This window comes from Muscardinus avellanarius (genome assembly GCF_963383645.1).
Source record: "Muscardinus avellanarius genome assembly, chromosome: 7".
NCBI classification, from domain to species: domain Eukaryota; kingdom Metazoa; phylum Chordata; class Mammalia; order Rodentia; family Gliridae; genus Muscardinus; species Muscardinus avellanarius.
Window position 1 is genome coordinate 88180452 of NC_137793.1, and position 19086 is coordinate 88199537.

The 19086-nt window shown below is 52.0% G+C and overlaps 2 protein-coding genes across 2 annotated transcripts in view; both read right to left on the reverse strand.

The window, feature by feature from the left end:
• Nucleotides 1–1512, reverse strand: part of LGR6 (leucine rich repeat containing G protein-coupled receptor 6) — a gene marked incomplete at both ends in the record, with an annotated part of 124774 nt that extends 123262 nt beyond the window's left edge. The window contains one exon of the mRNA XM_080699270.1: nt 1295–1512. Coding sequence (XP_080555396.1) covers nt 1295–1512 — 218 coding nt within the window. The remainder of the gene's footprint in view (nt 1–1294) is intronic.
• A 3329-nt stretch (nt 1513–4841) lies between these two features.
• The window catches only part of LOC308265143 (receptor-type tyrosine-protein phosphatase V-like), a gene marked incomplete at both ends in the record, with an annotated part of 34323 nt that continues 20078 nt past the window's right edge, over nt 4842–19086 (reverse strand). Inside the window, 19 exon segments of the mRNA XM_080698736.1 lie at nt 4842–4901; nt 5112–5247; nt 5458–5621; nt 5724–5840; nt 5971–6099; nt 6216–6289; nt 6374–6452; nt 6515–6620; nt 6780–6847; nt 7171–7306; nt 7429–7589; nt 8085–8207; nt 8961–9095; nt 10141–10217; nt 10321–10411; nt 10548–10641; nt 12049–12096; nt 12196–12322; nt 14460–14527. Coding sequence (XP_080554862.1) covers nt 4842–4901; nt 5112–5247; nt 5458–5621; nt 5724–5840; nt 5971–6099; nt 6216–6289; nt 6374–6452; nt 6515–6620; nt 6780–6847; nt 7171–7306; nt 7429–7589; nt 8085–8207; nt 8961–9095; nt 10141–10217; nt 10321–10411; nt 10548–10641; nt 12049–12096; nt 12196–12322; nt 14460–14527 — 1993 coding nt within the window.

The following is a 19086-nucleotide window of genomic DNA, read 5'->3' on the forward strand; positions in this document are numbered from 1 at the left end:
GCTTCTGCCATCACCCCTGGACTGCGCAGGACTCAACTTGCCCTTCTAGAATATGGACATTGTTTTCTCCTCACTTTTTCTCCTGGCCTACAGCCTGTGCCTTTCAGAGTGGAGGGGGACATTCCAACAGGGGACAGAGAAATGGGGAGGGGAGTTCGTGAGGAGTTGCCATTCAGGATCCTCCACACCCACCAGGACATGGCAGGCCACAAGCACAGTGGTCCCGTTTAGTTTAACACACTCTTGCTGGGCTCCTGGAAAGACTAGCTCCTCTGCTGCTTTCCCCAGCTCTCCTCTCCTGGAACCCCATAGCCATTCGGGGCCTCTCTCGGGGCCGAAAAGGCTCTGTGATCCTGCCCCCAGAATATGGCCCCAGTCTTTCCACTGACTCTACCTCTGCAGAGGAGACTAGCAGAGGTGTCCTTTCCCCAGCAGAGGGCTGGGTGGGTCCCCATGGTCTGGAATGTGCTCTCACCTCCTCCACTTCCCAGATGGTGAGCAGCCAGAGCCCCTGGCCCTCCAGCTCTGAGCCACCCTCAGGACAGCTGCCCCCAATAGGGTCCCCTTCACGCGCCATCTCACCCCAACTCCGACTCTAAAAATGGTTCTTTGGTTTTCAGCCTCAGCGCCTGCCCACAAATTAGTGTCTCCAACACAGCCTCCTGGGACACGACTTCAGGGAGGCCCCTGGGGTGGGGAGCAGGGGCTGTGGCAAGGGAGATGGTGGTGGCAGAGTCCCTCTCTGAGGAGGCAAGAGTGGATACGGCCCCCTCCCAGCTCCCAGGACCCTTCGCCAAGGCCACCCAGCCTTGGTGTGACAGCACTGCTCTCCTTGGTGGCCAAGGAATGGACCTCGTTTCCACCTCACAGGGGCACAGTCCCCTCACGTCCCCCACCCGTCTGGTCAGTTTTGCCCTCAGCCACCATCCTGGGCACCGCTCTGCTGGGAAAGGCAGCAAAAGGGAGAGGTTACTGACACCCAGTCCCTCTCGCTCAGGAGCCCACCTTGCCAGGGAGCCCCAACACAGAGGCCAAATGGGACGCCAGGCAAGGGAAGGCGCCCTGCTTGCCCTGCTTGCCCTGCTTGCCCTGCTTGCTGGTCCTTAGAGTTTCAGCCTCTTTTCTCCTCCCCGGTCCTGCAGCAGTGAGCTTGGAAGGGGCAAAGCCTTCTTTCGATGTCCAGTCCCAGGGCAAGAAACGCGAAGGTGCCGAGACCGGTGCCCGACACCGTTCCCTGGACAGGGCGCAAGTGGGTAGCCAGCAGAAGCCGAGCGGCCGTGGGGCCAGTACTCACAGGTAAGCCGTCAAGGGGTCCAGGTCCCCAGGCACAGCAGAGAGCCCAAGCTCCGAGCAGTCCGCCGACAGCATGATGCCGTCTTCTTGGCAGTGGCAGGGGGCCGGGCAGGCGGCGCGCCCCGGGCTGGGTTGGGGGTCGCTGCCGGCAGCGGCACACGGGAAGGCGCACAGCGCGGCGCAGAGCCACAGCGCCCGGAGCCCGGGCGGGCTGGGCATCTCGGTGGCCGGGCTGCGGGGCACCTGGCGGGCGCGCGGGCGCAGTGGCCGCCGCTGTTCGCCTCCTGGGCCCACGGCGGAGCCGGCGGGCGGCACCGTCGGTGGGGACCGCCCCGCGGGCTCTGCTTGGCGACGGCGGCGGCGGCAGCGGAGCTTGGGGAGGGGACGGTGCAGTCAGAGAGGGGCAGGCATGCCGAGCGCTCTTCGGTTATTCTGCTTCACAGGCTGGGCTTGGCAAGGGAGGGAGACACAGGCGGAGGAGGAGTCAAGGAAACTTTCTACGCTGCAGCTCGCTCCCCTTCCCTCCTTCCTTCCGAGCTGGCAGGTTTTCATCCAGAAAAGGAAAAAAAAAAAAAAAAAGGAAGAAGCTAAGAAACCCATAGCGAGGAAAGTTCAGCCTGTCAGAGACCTGCACTCGTTTGGAAAGGGTTCCCCAGAGCTAGGGCTAGAGGGACGCAAGTCCCTCTTGCCTTTGGGGACAGCCACGGGGCTACAGGGGAGACCCCCCGAGAGGGGACCTCAGAGTTCTTCTGGGCCCCCAGCCCCTCAATGCGAGAGGGAACCAAGACAAGGAGGAGCGCTTTGCTCAAGGTCACCCAGCCCACTGGGACAGCGCCAGAACTGGAGCCCAGGTCAGCCCTCTTCGCCCCGTTCCTGGACAGGAGGGAGTAAGTAAGGGGCTGTCCTGGAAGGGGTCAGGCTGGGGTGTTCCATCAAAAGTGAGGTGAACGGCAGTGGGCACCAGGAGGAGCGTCCTCACTGAGGGGCTATGCTCCCATACCAAAGAAACAGGCGTGGATCTCACCCACGGGACAGTGGAGGGAAATGCCACTCACGCAGTCTCAGCCAGGGATCCTGTGGATCCCTGCTCCCAGGACCCAGGAAGGTTGAGGTCTGCGGGCTGCCCTAGTGATTGTCAGAGCCTGCCAGAAAGTCAGCGGCTTGTCGCCACCTAGAGGCTCAGTGCTGAAACTGCAGTTTATTCACCTAGACGCTCCAATCCCAGGATCATCCCTGGCCGTTAGTTATCCCTAGGACTTCCTGGAGCCCGAGAATCGTGGTTAAAGCTGCATCAAGTCCTTAAGCTTTCCTTAAACATACTTGGATGCTGAGGCACTTCATGTAGCCTCTTGCTTTCTCTAGCCTCTGGGCCTTTCTCTGAGCCAAGCCCCAGGGCAGAGCTAGAGTAGGTTGTGAGCCCCCATCCTCCGGGTTTTGCCCTATCTTCCTCTGGTCCACCCAGAGAGTACACCAGAGATGGGCATGGTGGAACACACCTCGCTACTTGGGAGGTGGAGGCAGGAGGATTGCACGTTAGAAGCCAGCCCCAGCAGTGTAGGAAGATCTCATCTCAAAAGATAAAAAGTGCTCAGTGGTAGAACACTTGCCTAGCACATGAAAGGTCCTGGGTTTGATCCTCAGTACCATAAAAACAAAATACCCAAATGTGTTTCAGAAACATGGGAACTCAGAGGCAGCCAAGATTCCTTCCATCCTGTACTTCCATGTTCCAGGACCCTCTCATCAATCCCTCTCCACCCTCTGCTAATGTCCTGGGGAGGAGATTCGGGGGGGGGGGTTCTGTACAGCTGGACCAAGAAGCCAGCAAACCCTGACCTCAGGACTCCAGTTGGGACTGTGACCCTCAGAGTACATGAACTTAGGAAGGCCAGAGGATGGCCTGCACAACCGCGGAGGCCCACAGATAGAAGCCCCTGCCTGTGGCAGAGCACCACCTTAGACGGGCCTGCATTTCCTCACTTCCCACAGCCTCGGCTCCATCCTCCACATTACCCCCATCCTGTTACACAGGTGTGAGGGTCCCGGTTAGTAGACTCAGAGCTGTCTTCAGCTGCCTATGCAGGGTCATTATGGGACCAACCAACCCGTCAGGCTCCTGATAACACAGTGTAGAAAAAGGACATCGACATTCCATCTTCCTAGGGGAGCACAAGGGCCTCGCCCCATTCTGGCAAGGCTCCTGGTTGAGCAGAAAGCTCTACTTTTTGTTTTGGTGGTGGTGGTGGTACTAGGGATTGAACCAATGGGCATTTTACTTTCAAGTTACAATCCCAATCCCAGCACCCCCCTTTTTTTAGTACTGGGGGGTTAAATCCAGGGACATTTTACCTCCAAAACAAGTTTTCAGTAAGTTGCTGAGGCTGGCCTGGAACCTGTGATCCTCCTGTCTCAGCCTCCTAAGTACTGGGATTACAGGAGTGTACCACCATATCGGGCTAACCCGACCTTTTTTATTTTGAAACAGAGTCTTGATAAGTTACTGAGGATCTCTAAGTTGCTAGGTTGGCCTCAAACTTGCAATCCTCCTATCTCATCCTTCCAAAGACAGCCTTACTTTTGTTCCCCTTTCCCAATTAGACCTAAAAGAAACCTTCATGAACTCTGACCCCTGGCATATTAGTAGGAGCACAAATTGGCCAGTGAGAATCCTGCCACTTTCTCCGTTAATTTAAGGGAGATCTGTTCTGATTTGTTGAGGCTTTCTGTCCTCTCAGGGCCTTCCACCAGGACAATCAGTGTCCAGCATCAGGCACCTGCCACCTGAGCCTTGCAGTGTGACCCTGAGGCAGGCGCTCATGAGATCATCAGGAAATTTGTCACACGATATGCAGTCCGGTCCTAAACTGTCTGAGACAGACAGCCTCACCTCGTCTCCTACCTTCTCCTTCTATCTCCCCTCCTTGCTCTTTTGCCCATCTCCCTCCTGCATGGAGAGGAGAAAGGAGGAGGAGAAAGCAGCAGGGGAACTTGGCTACTCTGGTTTATGGACAACTCTGGTTCCTGCTTTCCAAGCCATGATGTGGCTGTGGCACCTCTGCCTTGGCAAGGAGCCAGCAGCAATGGAGGACAGTAGGGGCCCTGGCAGGTGACAGCAGGGGATGGAAGGAGAATAGGGTATGTCCTATGCATTTGGGGACAGTGGGAGGGGAGGGGAATGATGACGAACTGGGACTCTGAATCCAGGACTTAGCAACACAGAATGCTGGGTGGGGAGAGAATTAAGTTCAAGAAAACTCGGAAACTGGAAGGTAAGGGAAGAGGAAGTTTCAGAGGAAATGCTAACAGTTTACCAGCTACAGTCAGTGGCGCAGCCTGATGCCAGGCCTTGGCTCCCACCCCTGCCCCATCGCTTTGAGGATGGACAGACAGAACACCCAGGCTCAGGCTTGATCACACGTCTTTATTCCCAACTCTGCCCATTCACAGCACAGGGCCCAGTGGAAGCTGCCTGTCCCAGGAAGCCAGGCCCAGGTGGCCTTGTTGGGGCTGGCCATCCCTGGCTGGCAGGGCACATGGCACTTCTGGATTCAAGGCAGCCCATCCACTAGTGCACTGTTCAGACAGTTGTAGAGGTAGATATACTGCTCCTGGGGGTAGAAACGGATAAGGAGCCTCACCCTGTCAGCATGGATCTGACAGACAGGCCCCCTGTGTTTCCTAACTCCTAGGGCTCTTAGGGGCAAGAACCTGGTGGTCCACAGCGCCACCTGGTGGCAACCTAAGTGCCATTGCCTGGAGGCTACCTCTAGCCCCAAGTCCTGCCCCTTTCTACAGCTGAGCCCAGGGTTGCCTCTTACCAGCGTTGGGGTCATGAGGCCACAGGCCTGTGACTGTTGCAGGGCCACATTAAAGACATCCACAGTGCATTCAGCCCCTGCCTGCTGCAGCAGCTGCTCCATGGCCAGGAAGGTGCCCAGCTGGGTTACGCCTTTGCTGCAATGGACCTAGAGTTGGACAGAGTACCTGGAGGGGGTGGGGTGAGGGTACTCATGGATGTGGGGAGACAAAGCTAAGGTCCAAGAACTAGGAAAAGATCAGCAGGCTGAGGCTAAGGCAGGGGGTAGAGAAGACAGGAGCATTGGGAGACACCGTCCTTTTGACCCATCACCCAAGCGGGGCTCAGTGAGATTTGTCCAACAGCACCTGGAATGACTGAGCAGTGTGCTCGGCTTCTTGCTTTTGCCCTGGGAGCAGCACTGGCCCACAGCAGCCAGGAAAGGCAGCAGGGTGGTAGAGGGCAGCTCATGCCCAGGCTCCCAGTATGGAAACTGTAGTTGTTGCACCTGTCTCTCCTTCCTGCTCTCTCCCTGGGGCAAAGACAAGAGCAACACTGGTACCTGGAAGGGCAGAGAGAAACCACATGGGGTGCCCCCAACAGGCCACCACCCACGCCCAGCCTCAACACCTACGTGTGTAACCCTGAAGAGGGTGCAGGGCCAGCCTGCCGTATTGCTCTCAGCCACCCAGTACACCGTCACTGTGCCTGTGATGATGGGCTGCATCTCCGTTGGCCAGAAACTCTGTGGCTGGGACAGAAGTGGGGCTGCTCAGGCAACTTCCTAAAATCTCTGCCCACCCCCTGGTCACAGACAGGACCGCACATGCCCCTGCCCCAACTCCTGCAGCCACCATCCTCTGTCTCTCTGCACCCCTCACCTTCTCCTGGGTGTCCGGAGGGCACAGGGAGACCAGGACATGGGCCCCATGCTCCCACACCAGCTCCCAGAGCTCCTTTGGCCCTGCAGGGCCGGTCAGCACCACGTGGTCCCGGCCAGAAGGCCCTCCCTGCAGAGCACAGCTGATTGTCTCCCCCTTTGTACCCCTCAGCTCTAGGACCCAAACCCCCATCCCCACCCTGGGAAGCACAAATGGTTGGCAAAGGCAAGCAATATCTATCTCACGGGGAAGAGCCAGGCTTCAGGCATATCATCAGCGGGGCTCTCCTCCATCAGAGAAAACTGCACCTGAGAACAATCTGTGGGAAGATGGCAAGGGTGAGGCTGCCAGAGGTCCCCGCCCACACTGGCCCTCCTCCCCAAGGGTATCTAGTGAGACTCACGGGAGACAGTGCTGTCCCGCTTATAGCCAGGAGGGGGCGTCGAAGAGCCAGCTTCAGCTTTAATGGTCCGCAGTAGGCGCTGGGAAGGAGGTGGGCACTCAGAGTCTGGGCAGGAGAAAGCTGCCCTAGGTGGCCACCCACCTTCAGCCTGAAGCGTACCTCGTACTCTTTCAAGAAGCCAGCGTTGGCATTGGCCGCCCTCTTGGCACATGCCTGTGCGAAGTTCCTCACGGAGATGGGCCCTGACCTGAGAGGGAGGCAGAGAGGGGCGAAGGCACTCCGTGCTCCCCAGCTCTTACTTCCAGGACTCTCGGCTCTGCTCATGACAGGAGCCGGGACCTGTTGGTGGGAGGGCACAGGGAACCAACGCCCCAGTGCCGGGGCTGGGAGGGGGGTCTGGACTTACACAGAGGTGTCCGCGGGCCCTTCCACAATCCTGTTCAGAATGCAGCTGTGCAGGAAGATGTACTGGCTCTGGCAGGGGGAGAGGACACCAGCATGCTAGGTGGGCGTGGCCCAGAAGGGACGTTGTCCAGGCCCCAAGCCACACGCGAGGCACAAATGCAGCAGAATGGGCAAGCGAGCCATTGTCCTGTGCAGTCCCAGTGTAGAGCTGGCAGGGGCTAGTCCCTCCTCCCCTTTCACAGAAAAGGAAACAGCAGCCCGCCTATGATCCCTCACCCCAGGGTCCTCTGTGTGCCCCAGTGAGCTCCTTTGCCTGGCCCCCAAGGCTATCTACCTCCCACCCATGCATGCCCTTGGGGCCCCAGTGCCCCAGCCCAGCGTGGAGGCCTCACCGGGGTCTGGATCATGAGGGGCCTGTGCCGCCGGAGTGTATGCACAGCGTTGAAGACATCCACCACCTGCTCTTCCTCCAGCTGCTGCAGTAGCCTCAAAAGGGCTACGAAGGTGCCCGTCCGGCCCACACCCGCACTGCAGGGATAGCCCCCATGGAGCTGAATGGCGGAGAGCCACCTGCAGCCCCAGAGTCCCTCCCCACACTCCAGGCAGGTCGGTCAGGGGCCCTCCACAGCAGCACCCCCACCTCTCCTCACCTGCAGTGCACCAGGATGGGCCTGGTTCCCTGGGTGGCCCTCGCCCGTTCCCGAACCAGTTCTGCAAAGGCGAGCAGGGAGCTGGGCGCCTCGGGGATGCTGTGGTCTGGCCAGGTGGTGAACTGCAGCTGCCTCACCCGCCGCTGTTTCTGCTGGGCACCCTGAGAGAGGGGTGGGCAGGAGGAGACGGCCACTGTGCCTCATCTTCCTACCCACCAGCAGCCTGGGCCGGGCTGAGGCCACCCTCAGATGGTGCTCCTTAAGCAGTTACGTCTCCCCACCCTAATCTGATGCTTCCGGAGCCCTTGGGTCCTCTTCCTGCCTCCTGGTTAATCTCTGCCTCCAGAGGGTGCCCAGGCAAAGGGGTGATTCTAGTCCCTGGCTTTCCTGCCCCAGGAGATCCCAGCCTGGGAAGGCCCAGGGGGCTGGGGAGCAGGGAATTCTGTGCTGAACGCAGGGTCAAGGAGGAGGATCCATCATGTCTCACTCTGACCTGTTTTTAGTTCACGGTGTGACATAACTATCCTTGCCTCCCTACCCATTCCCTTGCCACCACCCCATGGGCAGTGGCCGAGTGCTTGTGATTCTCAGAAGGAAGGAGAGGCTGACTTCTTGGGGTCTCAGCTCTAACCCCCCCTGTCCCTCGGGACACTTGCATGCTGCAGCTGGAATTCTCTCTCTGTCCACTCATGTTCAAGCTCCTCGGCCAAGAGGTGGATGGTGACGTGACCGTGGGTGACAGGGGTGGAGTCCACTGGCCAGTAATGTTCACACAGCACCTAGGGCCAGAGGTTGGAGAGGGGTGCAGGTGGTTGGGGGCCCCATCACTGCCACCCCTGCTTCATCCAGCACTCCCTGTCCATCTTTTTGGTCCCTGTCACCCTGATGAAATTCTGTTCTTTGTATCCATCCAGCTCCCCGACCACCTGCTCCAGAAGCCTCCTCCCCTGGCCAGGTCCCTGTGCCATCACCCCTAGACCCACACGTGATGCTGAGGATTCTGAGTCAGCTTGAGACCCTCAGCAATTTCGTGACATCTGTTTCAAAATTAAAAAAAAATAAAAAGAGCTGGTAGGTCAGGAGGGTAACTCAGAGGTGGAATATCCCCTGGGTTTAATACCCAGTATATAAAAAATTGAATGGCTCCCAAATCTAGGGGCCACTTGCCCTTACCTCACTTCCCCAGTAAGAGGACAAACTCAGCAGCCTCTCTCTGTCCCAGGCCACTGCATGGAGCAGAGCACAGAGGAGGCATCGCTCAGGCTAGGGAGAGAAAGGGGCAGGGTGCCTACCTCCCATCCCTCTCCCAAGCCCTCACCTCTTCTTGGCCTGGAACTGGAAGCCAGTGGAAACTGAGTCGAGCTGGGAGCTAGTGTTCCTGGTCTCTCCCTCTGACTCCCATCCTGGACCCCTGAGGGCCTCCACCAACCCTGAAACCCCACTGGCCTTTCTCCTGTCTGCCCCACAGATCCCTTCCTGAAAGGATATGCGCCACCTGGTGGTCATTCTGGGAACCTGTGAGGTGCGCTCACCCGGCCATTCTCCATGCCCACAGTCAGCATGACTATGAGGTGGACCTGCTGCTCCCACACCAGCCGCCAGAAGTCCTCCAGCGTTTTCTTGAGCGGCCCCTGGGTGGCGATGAACTCTTGTGGGTGGGTGTATCCCTAAGGCAGAGGGGTGGAGGGCAGTCACGTTAATAGGCAGTGTCTTGGTCCTTACCAAACACAGCAGTGGATAAGACCATGTGTGACCTTCAGGAGTGAGGATGCTGTGTACATGCCTATGTGTGTGCAAACATAATAACACGTGAACACCAAGAGCTCAAACCAGAAGGGTGACTTCAGAGACACTGCCACTACCCGGTGCCCTGCCTCAAAGAGGCAAGAAAAGCCTACATGAAAATAGTGCCTGGCCAGTGGCGGGCACTTGCCTAGCAATGCGAGGCCCTGGGTTCAATCCCTAATATGGAAACAAATAAGAAAGAGAGAAAGGTCCTGACATGCCAGAACTAGTCTATCCAGGCTTCTCTCTTCACCAACCCCAGAGCGACCTAAAACCAACCTCTGCCTTTCTCCTATGCTCAGAACCCGTCCATGGCTCCCCACCTGCCCACCCAACAGAAGCCAAAGCCTAACAAGGCTCTCATTCATCCAGCCCAAATCTGCCTTTCCCATCTCCTACCATCTGCCTGGCTGTATCCTAGGTATTTTTTCCCCCAGCCCAAACATCTTTCATCTCTTACCGATATTCCATTCATCCTTCAAGAAATCCAGTGTGCCCTCCTCTTAGAGGCTTTTCTTTATTGCTTATGGTAGACCAAACGCTGCCTTCTCTCATATGCCCTGAGCACAAGGCTTTGCAGCACCTGTCACACTGTGTGGTAGATCTCTCTCTCACTTTCTCTCTCTCTCTCTCTCTCTCTCTCTCTCTCTCTCTCTCTCTCTTCTCTCTCTCTCTCTCTCTCTCTCTCTCTCTCTCTCTCTCCACACACACACACACACACACACTCCTCTGTGCTTCTCTAAAGGTATAAAAATGGATACTTCCTTTTGAACCCTACAGGCCCAGCATGGAGCCTGGCACACAGTAGGCCCTGCTGCATTCACTTGAAGCACAAACTTGTGATCTTTTGGACAGCTGCTACAGCTAGGACAGGACCAGCCCATGTCCCGATCAGATGCTCACGACAGCCCCGCAGGTGGCCCTTACCGGGATGAAGCTGGCATTAATGTAGTCGGAATGGGGCTCTCCCTCCAGCTGGGTCAGCCTGACCCTGGAGTGGTCATCTGCAAAGGGTATAGCTGTGCATCCAGTTCCTGGACACACATAGACCCCCCCAGGCCAAGTCCTGCCTCTGCCCACGCCCCCTCTCCTGCCCCCAGCGCTCACAGGGTAGCACATGTGGGTAGCGGTTCTTGGTAGTATTGGCAGGGTGTTCTGCCTCCAATCTGGGCTGCTCCCTGCCCACCTCCTTCAGCTCCTACAGAGATAAGGGGCAGGTGCTAGTTGCCAAAGCCAACTTGTCTCACAGTACAACAGGAGAGGGGCAGGAGTGGGGAGGGCCTACGCACCCATAGTCCTCCCTTCTCTGAGCCAGAGGGCAGCACGTGCCTTACCTCAAACTCCTGAAAGAAAGCCTGGTGCGCGTGAGCACCCTTGGCCTCGCAGCTCTGGCGGAAGCTGTGGATAGGGATGGGCCGGTGGGTCCGCCTGGAGGGAGAGGGAGGTTGTGGGCCCCCAGCCTTGAGTGTGCGGTCCTGCCCTCCCTGTCCTGGGCGATAGATGCAGAGCTGGCCTGCAGCCCAATCGCAGGGGTGGAGGGTGTTAGAAGTGCAGCCCCTGGGCTGCAGCCTCAGGTGCGGAGCAGCAAGCCCTCCAAGCAAGCTCTTTTAATGTCCAGGCTGCGAAGCGCCGATGTGGAAGGATGGAGAGGGGGGCAGAGAGGGAGAAGGGGCCGCGGACAGGGGCTACACATGAATGCACACAAGAGCCTTTTAGGGACTTTATGCTAAACGAGATTAGTCAGTCGCAAAAAGTAAGAAATCAGATGCCTTCCCTAATATGTGAAAGCTAAGGTGAAATGGGTCATAGGAGGAACTCCAGGTAAAAAAGGAAATCCTATAGAGGAGCGAATAAGGCAACCTAAATGAGGGGATGGGGAGGAAAGAGGGAAGCTCTTTAAAGCGCACGATGTACTTATTCATATCGTAGTCAACCACTAAGCCAAGCACGGGAGGGAGAGAGGGATGGGGAGGGAGTGGGGTGAGGACTGGGAGGGGGCTGGCTGGGTGATGTGTGCATTTATGTCTACACAAGTTTGTTTTTTTTTTTACCCCATTATGATGTATAAATACAATGCACCAATAAAAAATTTTTTTAAAAAGGGGGGGTGGGAAGAGCCTTTTAGAGCCCTCCCAGGCCCTGGAGAGGGCTTCTGCACACAGCCAAATGTCAACTCAACAGACAGTCAATACGAAGAAGAAAGATTTGGCCTGATACAACCCACGCGGTCAGTAGTCAGGGAGCAGGTGAGGGTGATGGCTAGTTTTATGTGCCAACTCAGCTGGGCCATGGTGCCCAACTCTTTGGCCAAACATCATCTTGGATGTTTCTATGAAGGTAATGTTTTGGATAAGATAAACATTTAAATTGGCCGACCAAGAAATCAGCTTACTCTCCCTAGTGTGGGTGGCCTTTTCCAATCAGCTGAAGGCCTTAATGGAGTGTAGACTGACCTCCCCTGACTGAGAAGAAATTCTGCCAGCCAAGGGGCACCTCAGACCCTTGCCTGAGCCTCTGGCCTGCTAGCCCACCCCATCCATGCTGGATGTACCAATTGGCTCCGCAATCACACGGGCCAAGCATTCATTCATTCATTCATTCACACTTCTTTAGAATCAATCTCTCCCTCTCCACACAGGCACACACCCTGTGGCTCCTACTTTTCTAGAAAGCCCTGACTTAGTGAATTAGGAGAGAGAGGCTACATGTGAGAAAGCTTGTGGGGGGTGGCAGAAACTCGAATCCTTGGGGCGCAGTTGCAAAGGAGCAGGCTGCCAGGGGAGCTCGGGCAATATCACCACACCACCACCACTGGAAGAATATGGGCGTGCTCACCGCAGGCTGTGGGGCCTCAGCTCGTGGGAAAGCCAGTCCTTCTCTGCCCTGCAAGAGACCGAGGCTGCTCTTGGAAGGTAGCCCTGGGGCAGGGGCTGGCCGCCCTCTCACAGAGCCTGTCCCACCCACTGCTCTCCCCCCACTCACCTCTGTCCCTTCACCCGCCTCCAACACAGCAGGCCCAGCACGCCGCAGACCGTAAGGAAGCAGCCTGCCACGGTGCCCACCATGACTGGCAGGGGCACTGCTGCCCGGGAGGTGCTGGTCCTGGGCTCTAGAGAGGGCAAGAGAAGGATGCGATGGGAGCCTTGTCCCATTGGCACTGCAGGGCCGGGCCAGCCCCTCCTGGCCTTGGCATTCTTGAGCGGAGTCAGTGACAAACTTCTGTGCCCTGGAAGTCCCCAGTGTCAAACTGAGGCCAGAACTGCTGCCTTAGGAAACTGGGAACACCCAGCAAGCCATCCCGGGCGCACTGCAAATAACCTATCTCCCTCCCAGACACCCTTAAAAGGAATAAGGCAAGCCGAGCGTGGTGGAGCACCCTTGTGATCCCCATGCTTGGGAGGCCAAGACAGGAGAATCGCGCAGGTTCGAAGCCAGCCTCTGCTGGCTTACAAGACCCTGTTTCCAAGTAAAAAAATACAAAATAGGTCTGGGAGTGTAGCCCAGAGGTAGAAGGCCCCTGAGCTCCATCCCCAGTACTAAATAAATAAATAAATAAATAAATAAATAAATAAATAAAATAAGGCAAAGGCCTGGCTTCAGGGACCTTTTAGAACTGTATCCCAGCATGCTACCCAGCAGCCCTGTGGCTACTGAGCCCTTGCAATGCTGCTCCAACTTAAGATCTGCTCAGTGTGAGATACACGAGAACTCAAGTGCTTAGTGAGGAAAAGGAATGCAAAATATATCAGTAATTTTTCATTGATATGTTGAAACAATATTAAAAATACCTTGGAGCCACGTGTGGTAGTGCACGCTTGTATTCCCAGTATTTGGGAGGTTGAGACAGGATTGCAGGTTTGAGGACAGCCTCAGCAAGTAGCGAGACTCTCATCAACCTGTTTCAAAATAAAAACAAAAAGAAAAAAAAAGAAAGAAAAGAAAAGAAAAGAACCAGGCGTGGTGGCACACGCTTGTAATCCCTGTGCTTGGGAGGCAGAGACAGGAGGATCACACTGGTTCAAAGCCAACCTCGCTGGCTAAGAGACCCTGTTTCTAAATAAAAATATAAAATAGGTCTGGGAGTGTATCCCGGAGGTAGAAGGGTTTCCAGGAACCCCAGTACCACCAAAAAAAAAAAAAAAAAAAAAAAACCAGGGCTGGGGATATAGCTCAGAGGTACCATGACCCTGGGTTTAATCCCCAGAACCATAAAAAATAAAATAAAAGATATCTTGACTTTTGTTGTGTGTGATGCTGGGGATTAAACCCAGGGGCATTCTGCCTCTGAGCTACAACCCCCAGCCCTATTTTATTTTTATTTGGAAACAGGGTCTCACTAAGCCGATGATGTAAGCCTCACTGAGTTGCTAAGGCTGGATTCGTACACATGATCCTCCTGTCTCAGCCTCCCAAGTACTGGGATTACAGGTGTGGACCACACCCAGCTGATATCTTGGCTTAAATAAATGTTACTGAAATTATTTTTACCTCTTTCTCTTTTTTATGGTACTGGGAATGGAACCCAGGGGCATTCTATCTCTGAGCTACATGCCCAGCCCTATTTGATTTTTAATTCTTTATTTTGAAACAGGGTCTCACTGAGTTGCAGAGGGCCTCACAAAGTAGCTGATGCTGGCCGTGAACCTGTGATCCTTGTCTCAGCCTCACAAAGTACTGGGGTTACAAGTGTGTGCCACCACACCCAGCTTTTTAGCTTTCTTACTTTTTTTTTTTTTTTGGTACTAGGGATTAAACCCAAGGGTGCTCTACCACTAAAGCTACATCCTCAGCCCTTTTATTATTTTTAATTTTGAAACAGGGTCTCACTAGGTTCCTAAGGCTGGCCTTGAACCTGTAATTCTCCTGTCTCATCCTACTGGGATTACAGGCATGGGCCACCACATCTGGCTTTTTTTGTTTTTAGCCTCTTAACACAGTTATAAGGAAAGTCTAAATTACATATGTGGTTCCATTTGTATGGCTGGCTTGTCTTATATTGGACAGTACCATTCTAGAACCTTGGTGGCCTGGGAGCAGCAGGCTGCAGAGGGGCAGAGCAGGGAAGCACTGTGGGTAGAGACAGCAGTGAACCACCAGTGAGCCAGATACCCAGCTCTGCTAGATAGCACTTGGTCTCTCTGACCCTGAGCTCCCCACTGCTGAGTAAGGAGGAGAAAGTGGGGTCCAAGTAGTCCTTCCCCAGCCTCCAGGGTCCAGCTGGAGCCCCAGCCAGGTGCCCGCCATACCTGAGAAGGCCGAGAAGGAGACGATGGTCTCTGGAGGGCTGGACCTGGTAAAGGCCGCAACACTGAACCTGCGACAGAGAATCAAGACCTTATGTAGGGAGGAGCAGGCGAATAAGGCAAAACCCCTCCCATGAAACTGGGCCAAGAGCAGGGCACACTCAGAAAATGAAAGTTTCTTCCCTCTCTCCCCTATTGAGAGGCTATGCATCCCGCTGCCTACAGACCACCTCTGGCTTCTCTTCCATCAACTGTCTGTCCTGTTCTCAGAGCAAGAAAGACAACCTGGATATCCTTGGAATTGCCCTAGTGAGCCCAAACAGACAAACAGACTCCATCTCCAATTCCCTTTTTTTTTTTTTTTTTTTTTTTTTTTTTGCGGTACTGGGGATTAAACCCAGGGTCATTCCACCTCTGAGCTACACCCCTAGCCCTATTTTTTATTCTTTTATTTTGAAGCAAGGTCTCATTAAGTTGCAGAGGGCCTCACTAAGTAGCTGAGGCTGTCCGAGAACCTATGATCCTCCTGTCTCAGTCTCCCAAGTACTGAGATTACAAGTGTGCACCACCATGCCCATCCCCAATTCCTTTGAAAAAAAGAACCACATAGCAGATGGGCATTCCCCTTTTGCCTTGCCTGCCAGGAAACTCAATCAAAATGATTCTGTTGACCCTTATTTTGGAGAACATGACTGCCAAAGGCCGGTTAACATTTCCCTTAGGAAGTTTTAAGGGTCATGAAAAGCTACAACCAGACGTTGAACTCTCTGAAAGCAGTCTGTTTCTCCAAGGTAAATTATTGTGTTTCTTACCAGCATCAACTCCCAAATATCCCAAATGTCATACATTGTCTCAAAGATCTTCTGCACAGCCTCCGTGGTTTTATTACTAACTCTTATCTCAAGGACTCTCTGCAAGTGTCCTGGAGTTTACCCAGTTACCATTACCTCAAGGTCTCCCTGCGTGCTTACCCGCTAAACATTACCTCCAGGAGTCTCTGCCATTCGCAGCATGTCTGGACTGTAACCTCCCTGCTTAGGATGACAGTAAACTCTGTGAGCCAGTGTCCAGCGGGGCCAGTAAACTCTGTGAGCCAGTGTCCAGCGGGGCCTTCACTTAAAAGTAAGGCCCACTGGCCTGCCTCTCTCAATCTGCTCAGCAGGTGTGATGACTGTTACCCACAAGTGGCTCCCAAACAGGAGCCCTTGGGACGAGGACAGGGAAGGAAGCCAAGGGAACTGAGGATAAGCTAAAGTAGTTGGGAGTCCCGCATCAGATCCCTAAGTAGAGAGGGATTCGCCTGTCCTCGACTTAGGAGGGAGGGTAACAGTGGGGGAAACCTTATCAGCAGTGCAGAGGGAGTATCTAAGAATACTCTAACACCTCCTAAAAGTTATCAGGTGCCACAGTCAGAGAAGATCAGCTGCTCAAATTATTACAAGTAGTAAAGCCGGGCATGGTGGTGCACGCTTGTAATCCCGGTATTTGGGAGGCTGAGACAGGAGGAGGTTCGCAGCCAGCCTCAGCTATTTAGTGAGATCCTTGCAACTTGGAGAGAACTTGTTTCAAAATAAAAAAATAAATAAAAAATAAAATAGGGCTGGGGGTGTAGCTCAGAGGTAGAATGCCCCTGGGCTCAATCCTTAGTGCCACACACACACACACACACACACACACACACACACATACACAATTTACAAATAGTACTAGATATAAATCCTTGGTTTCCAGAAAGAGGCACCCTAGACAGGAATCTGGGATGAAGAAGGTAAGAACCTTAAATGAACACAGCACACAGGAAAGAGGTCCCAAACTATCATCACTTGGGGCCTGGTCCATGAAGCTTCATTAGCGTTAAACTCAGAAAATGAGTTTTCTACATCTATAACCACATGCTCCAACTCGGCGGGTAGCACTAAAGGGTAGAGTGCTTCCTCCTCCTCCCGCCTCCCCTCCTTCTCTGGAGTCAGGATCCTGTTTGTCCACAGAGGAAAAGCTTCCTTTGCTGCCTCTATCGGACTGACCATCTACCCGCCTCTCCCGGATGGAAACTTGTGAAAGATCAGAGCTGGTGGTAGCTGCCTGCGTAGGGGAGGTTGCAATCACTGGAGAAATGCAGACATTCCCTGTCATTAGGGCTCCAGGGCAAAATCTGAGACATGAATCTTTGCCCTTTCAGGTATTTAAAACAAAACATAACAAAAGATGATGACCCAAAAAAATCCTTAAAGCTGTATCATCCAACTATAAAGTAACTCCTTTTAATGGGGAAGCCCTTGCCCTTTCTTTGCTCATCTTCTTGCACTAGAATGTGTGACTTTTAAAATATAATGCGGGATGCATGTCTCAGACTTTAGAAATTGGAAATAATGCTATTCCCCACCCCACCCCCAAAAACCTATCCCTTGGGTACATGTTAAAATAGTAAAAGGCAAAGACGTCAAAAAAAGAAAACTAGTTTTTGTCAACCAGTTTAGATCTAATGTAAATTAAAAAAATAAGGATTTATTCTATAAATAAAAAAACAGAGCCAGGCGTGGTGGCACATGCTTGTAATCCCCGCGCTTGGGAGGCAGAGACAGGAGGATCGCGTAGGTTCGAAGCCAGCCGCTTGCGCTGGCTTAGGAGACCCTGTTTCCAAATAAAAATATAAAAATAGGTCTGGGAGTGTAGCCCGGAGGTAGAAGGGCTTCCAGGAACCCCAGTACCACAAAAAATAAATAAATAAATAAATAAATAAATAAATAAATAAATAAACAGATATCTAAATATTTGTGTTTTACTCTCTAGAAAATAAAATAAAGCCTTATGATGACAAGTGGCCACCTAAAACTAGTTGTTACAGTGTCATTCATGATTGGTGGACCCGGCCCTAGGCATCCCCTTCTCTGTAGGTTTCATGTTTGTGTCTTTTATAATCTATTGTTCACTGGCAGAAAAAATATATCTAAAATGGGTTGGATTTTAATATCTAAAAATTTAAATCTGGCTCTATCTTTAGTATCCAGTCTTTAAAAACATAATGCCTGGCAAATTAAAGCTAAAATTTATCTATCTTTATATATGTCTGTATCTGTAGTCTATTGTCTACATGGTACCAAAGTCAGCCTATATAAATAAATGGGCACTCATAATCAAAAACAATAATAACAAAAATAAATTCAAATACCCTTGGGTTCACATGACATAAATGTTAACAGATAAGTTAATTTAAATTTGTTGGTAAGAATAAAAGTAACAGATGTTGTTAAAAATTATTAACATGATTCTTTCCCAGGAGGCTTGCCATTAAGATATGTATCTGCCTACTTCTGTTATACATTTAGAGTGTAATGACCATTTTTGTTTAGGTTTACTTTTTCTTTACAGGAAAGATGGTTTAAAGTGCTGACTATGCGTGTTTAACATCTTGGTATTCATGGGTAATCTAAAATAACAATTAAAATGGGTAAATGAGGTAAATGGTATAAGCTTTTGTAAACATCTTATCTTAAAAAATCTAAATTGTGTATAAGTAAGTTAAAATTCTAACATCAATTGCTAAATATAAAGTCCTCTTGGCTTCTTAACAAAAGCAAAAGACAATATATCTGAGTCCATCAAATGTGTTTTTCAGAATGGGGTGGGCATTGGAGCAGGCTAATGAGTGCTGTGTGCATGTAGGGCTCTACCATCTTGTACCACATTAATGTATGACCACAATGCACCAAATAAAAAAAATTTTTAAATGTGTTTTTCACATATGTAAAAAACAGTTTAGAATTGCCTTCTCTTGAACGTTAACTAAACTTAAATTACTAAGAGTTAAATTCTAATTAATATGTGATTATACATATATGAACATTTGACTAGAAATTTTAGGCTGTGTTTTAATAAACAACTATTTAAAACATAAAGTGTTTTATCTTACTTAAAAATGTATCTAAATTGAAAGGTTTTTGTAAGGATTGTTTTAAGTGTAAGTCTAAAAACTGATGACAATCTAATAAATAATAGAAAATATTTATAGGGATGAGGAGGTGTTCTAATTATAAAGTTAAAAAAATAAATGTTTTTAGATTAAAGGACCGTGCTGGTTCGAAGTCACCCTCGCTGGCTTAAGAGACCCTGTTTCCAAAAAGAATATACAAGATAGGTCTGGGAGTGTAGCCCGGAGGTAGAAGGGTTTCCAGGAACCCCAGTACCACAAAAAAAAAAAAAAAAAGGCTTTGATATGGCAAGATTTAGTTCTAAATGACTGAGTTATTCCAAAAGAAGGGGGGGGAAAGGTAAAAACAAAAATCATAAAGTTAAACAAGTGGCAGAGGATTTTTAAAAGTTGCATATGATTTTTAAAGGATGAACTTACTTTAAAAAGTTTTGTGCAGCCGGGTGTGGTGGCGCACGCTTGTAATCCCAGAATTTGGGAGGCTGAGACTGGAGGATCGTGGTTCGCGGACAGCCTCAGCTACTTAGCGAGGCCCTCTGCAACTCAGTGAGACCCGGTTTCAAATTAAAGAATAAAAAATAGGGCAGGGGATGTAGCTCGGAGGTCAAATGCCCCTGGGTTCCATCCCCAGACCCGCAAAAAAATAAAAAATAAAATAAAATAAAAAGTTTTGTGCAAGTATAACAAAGTTAAAATTATTTA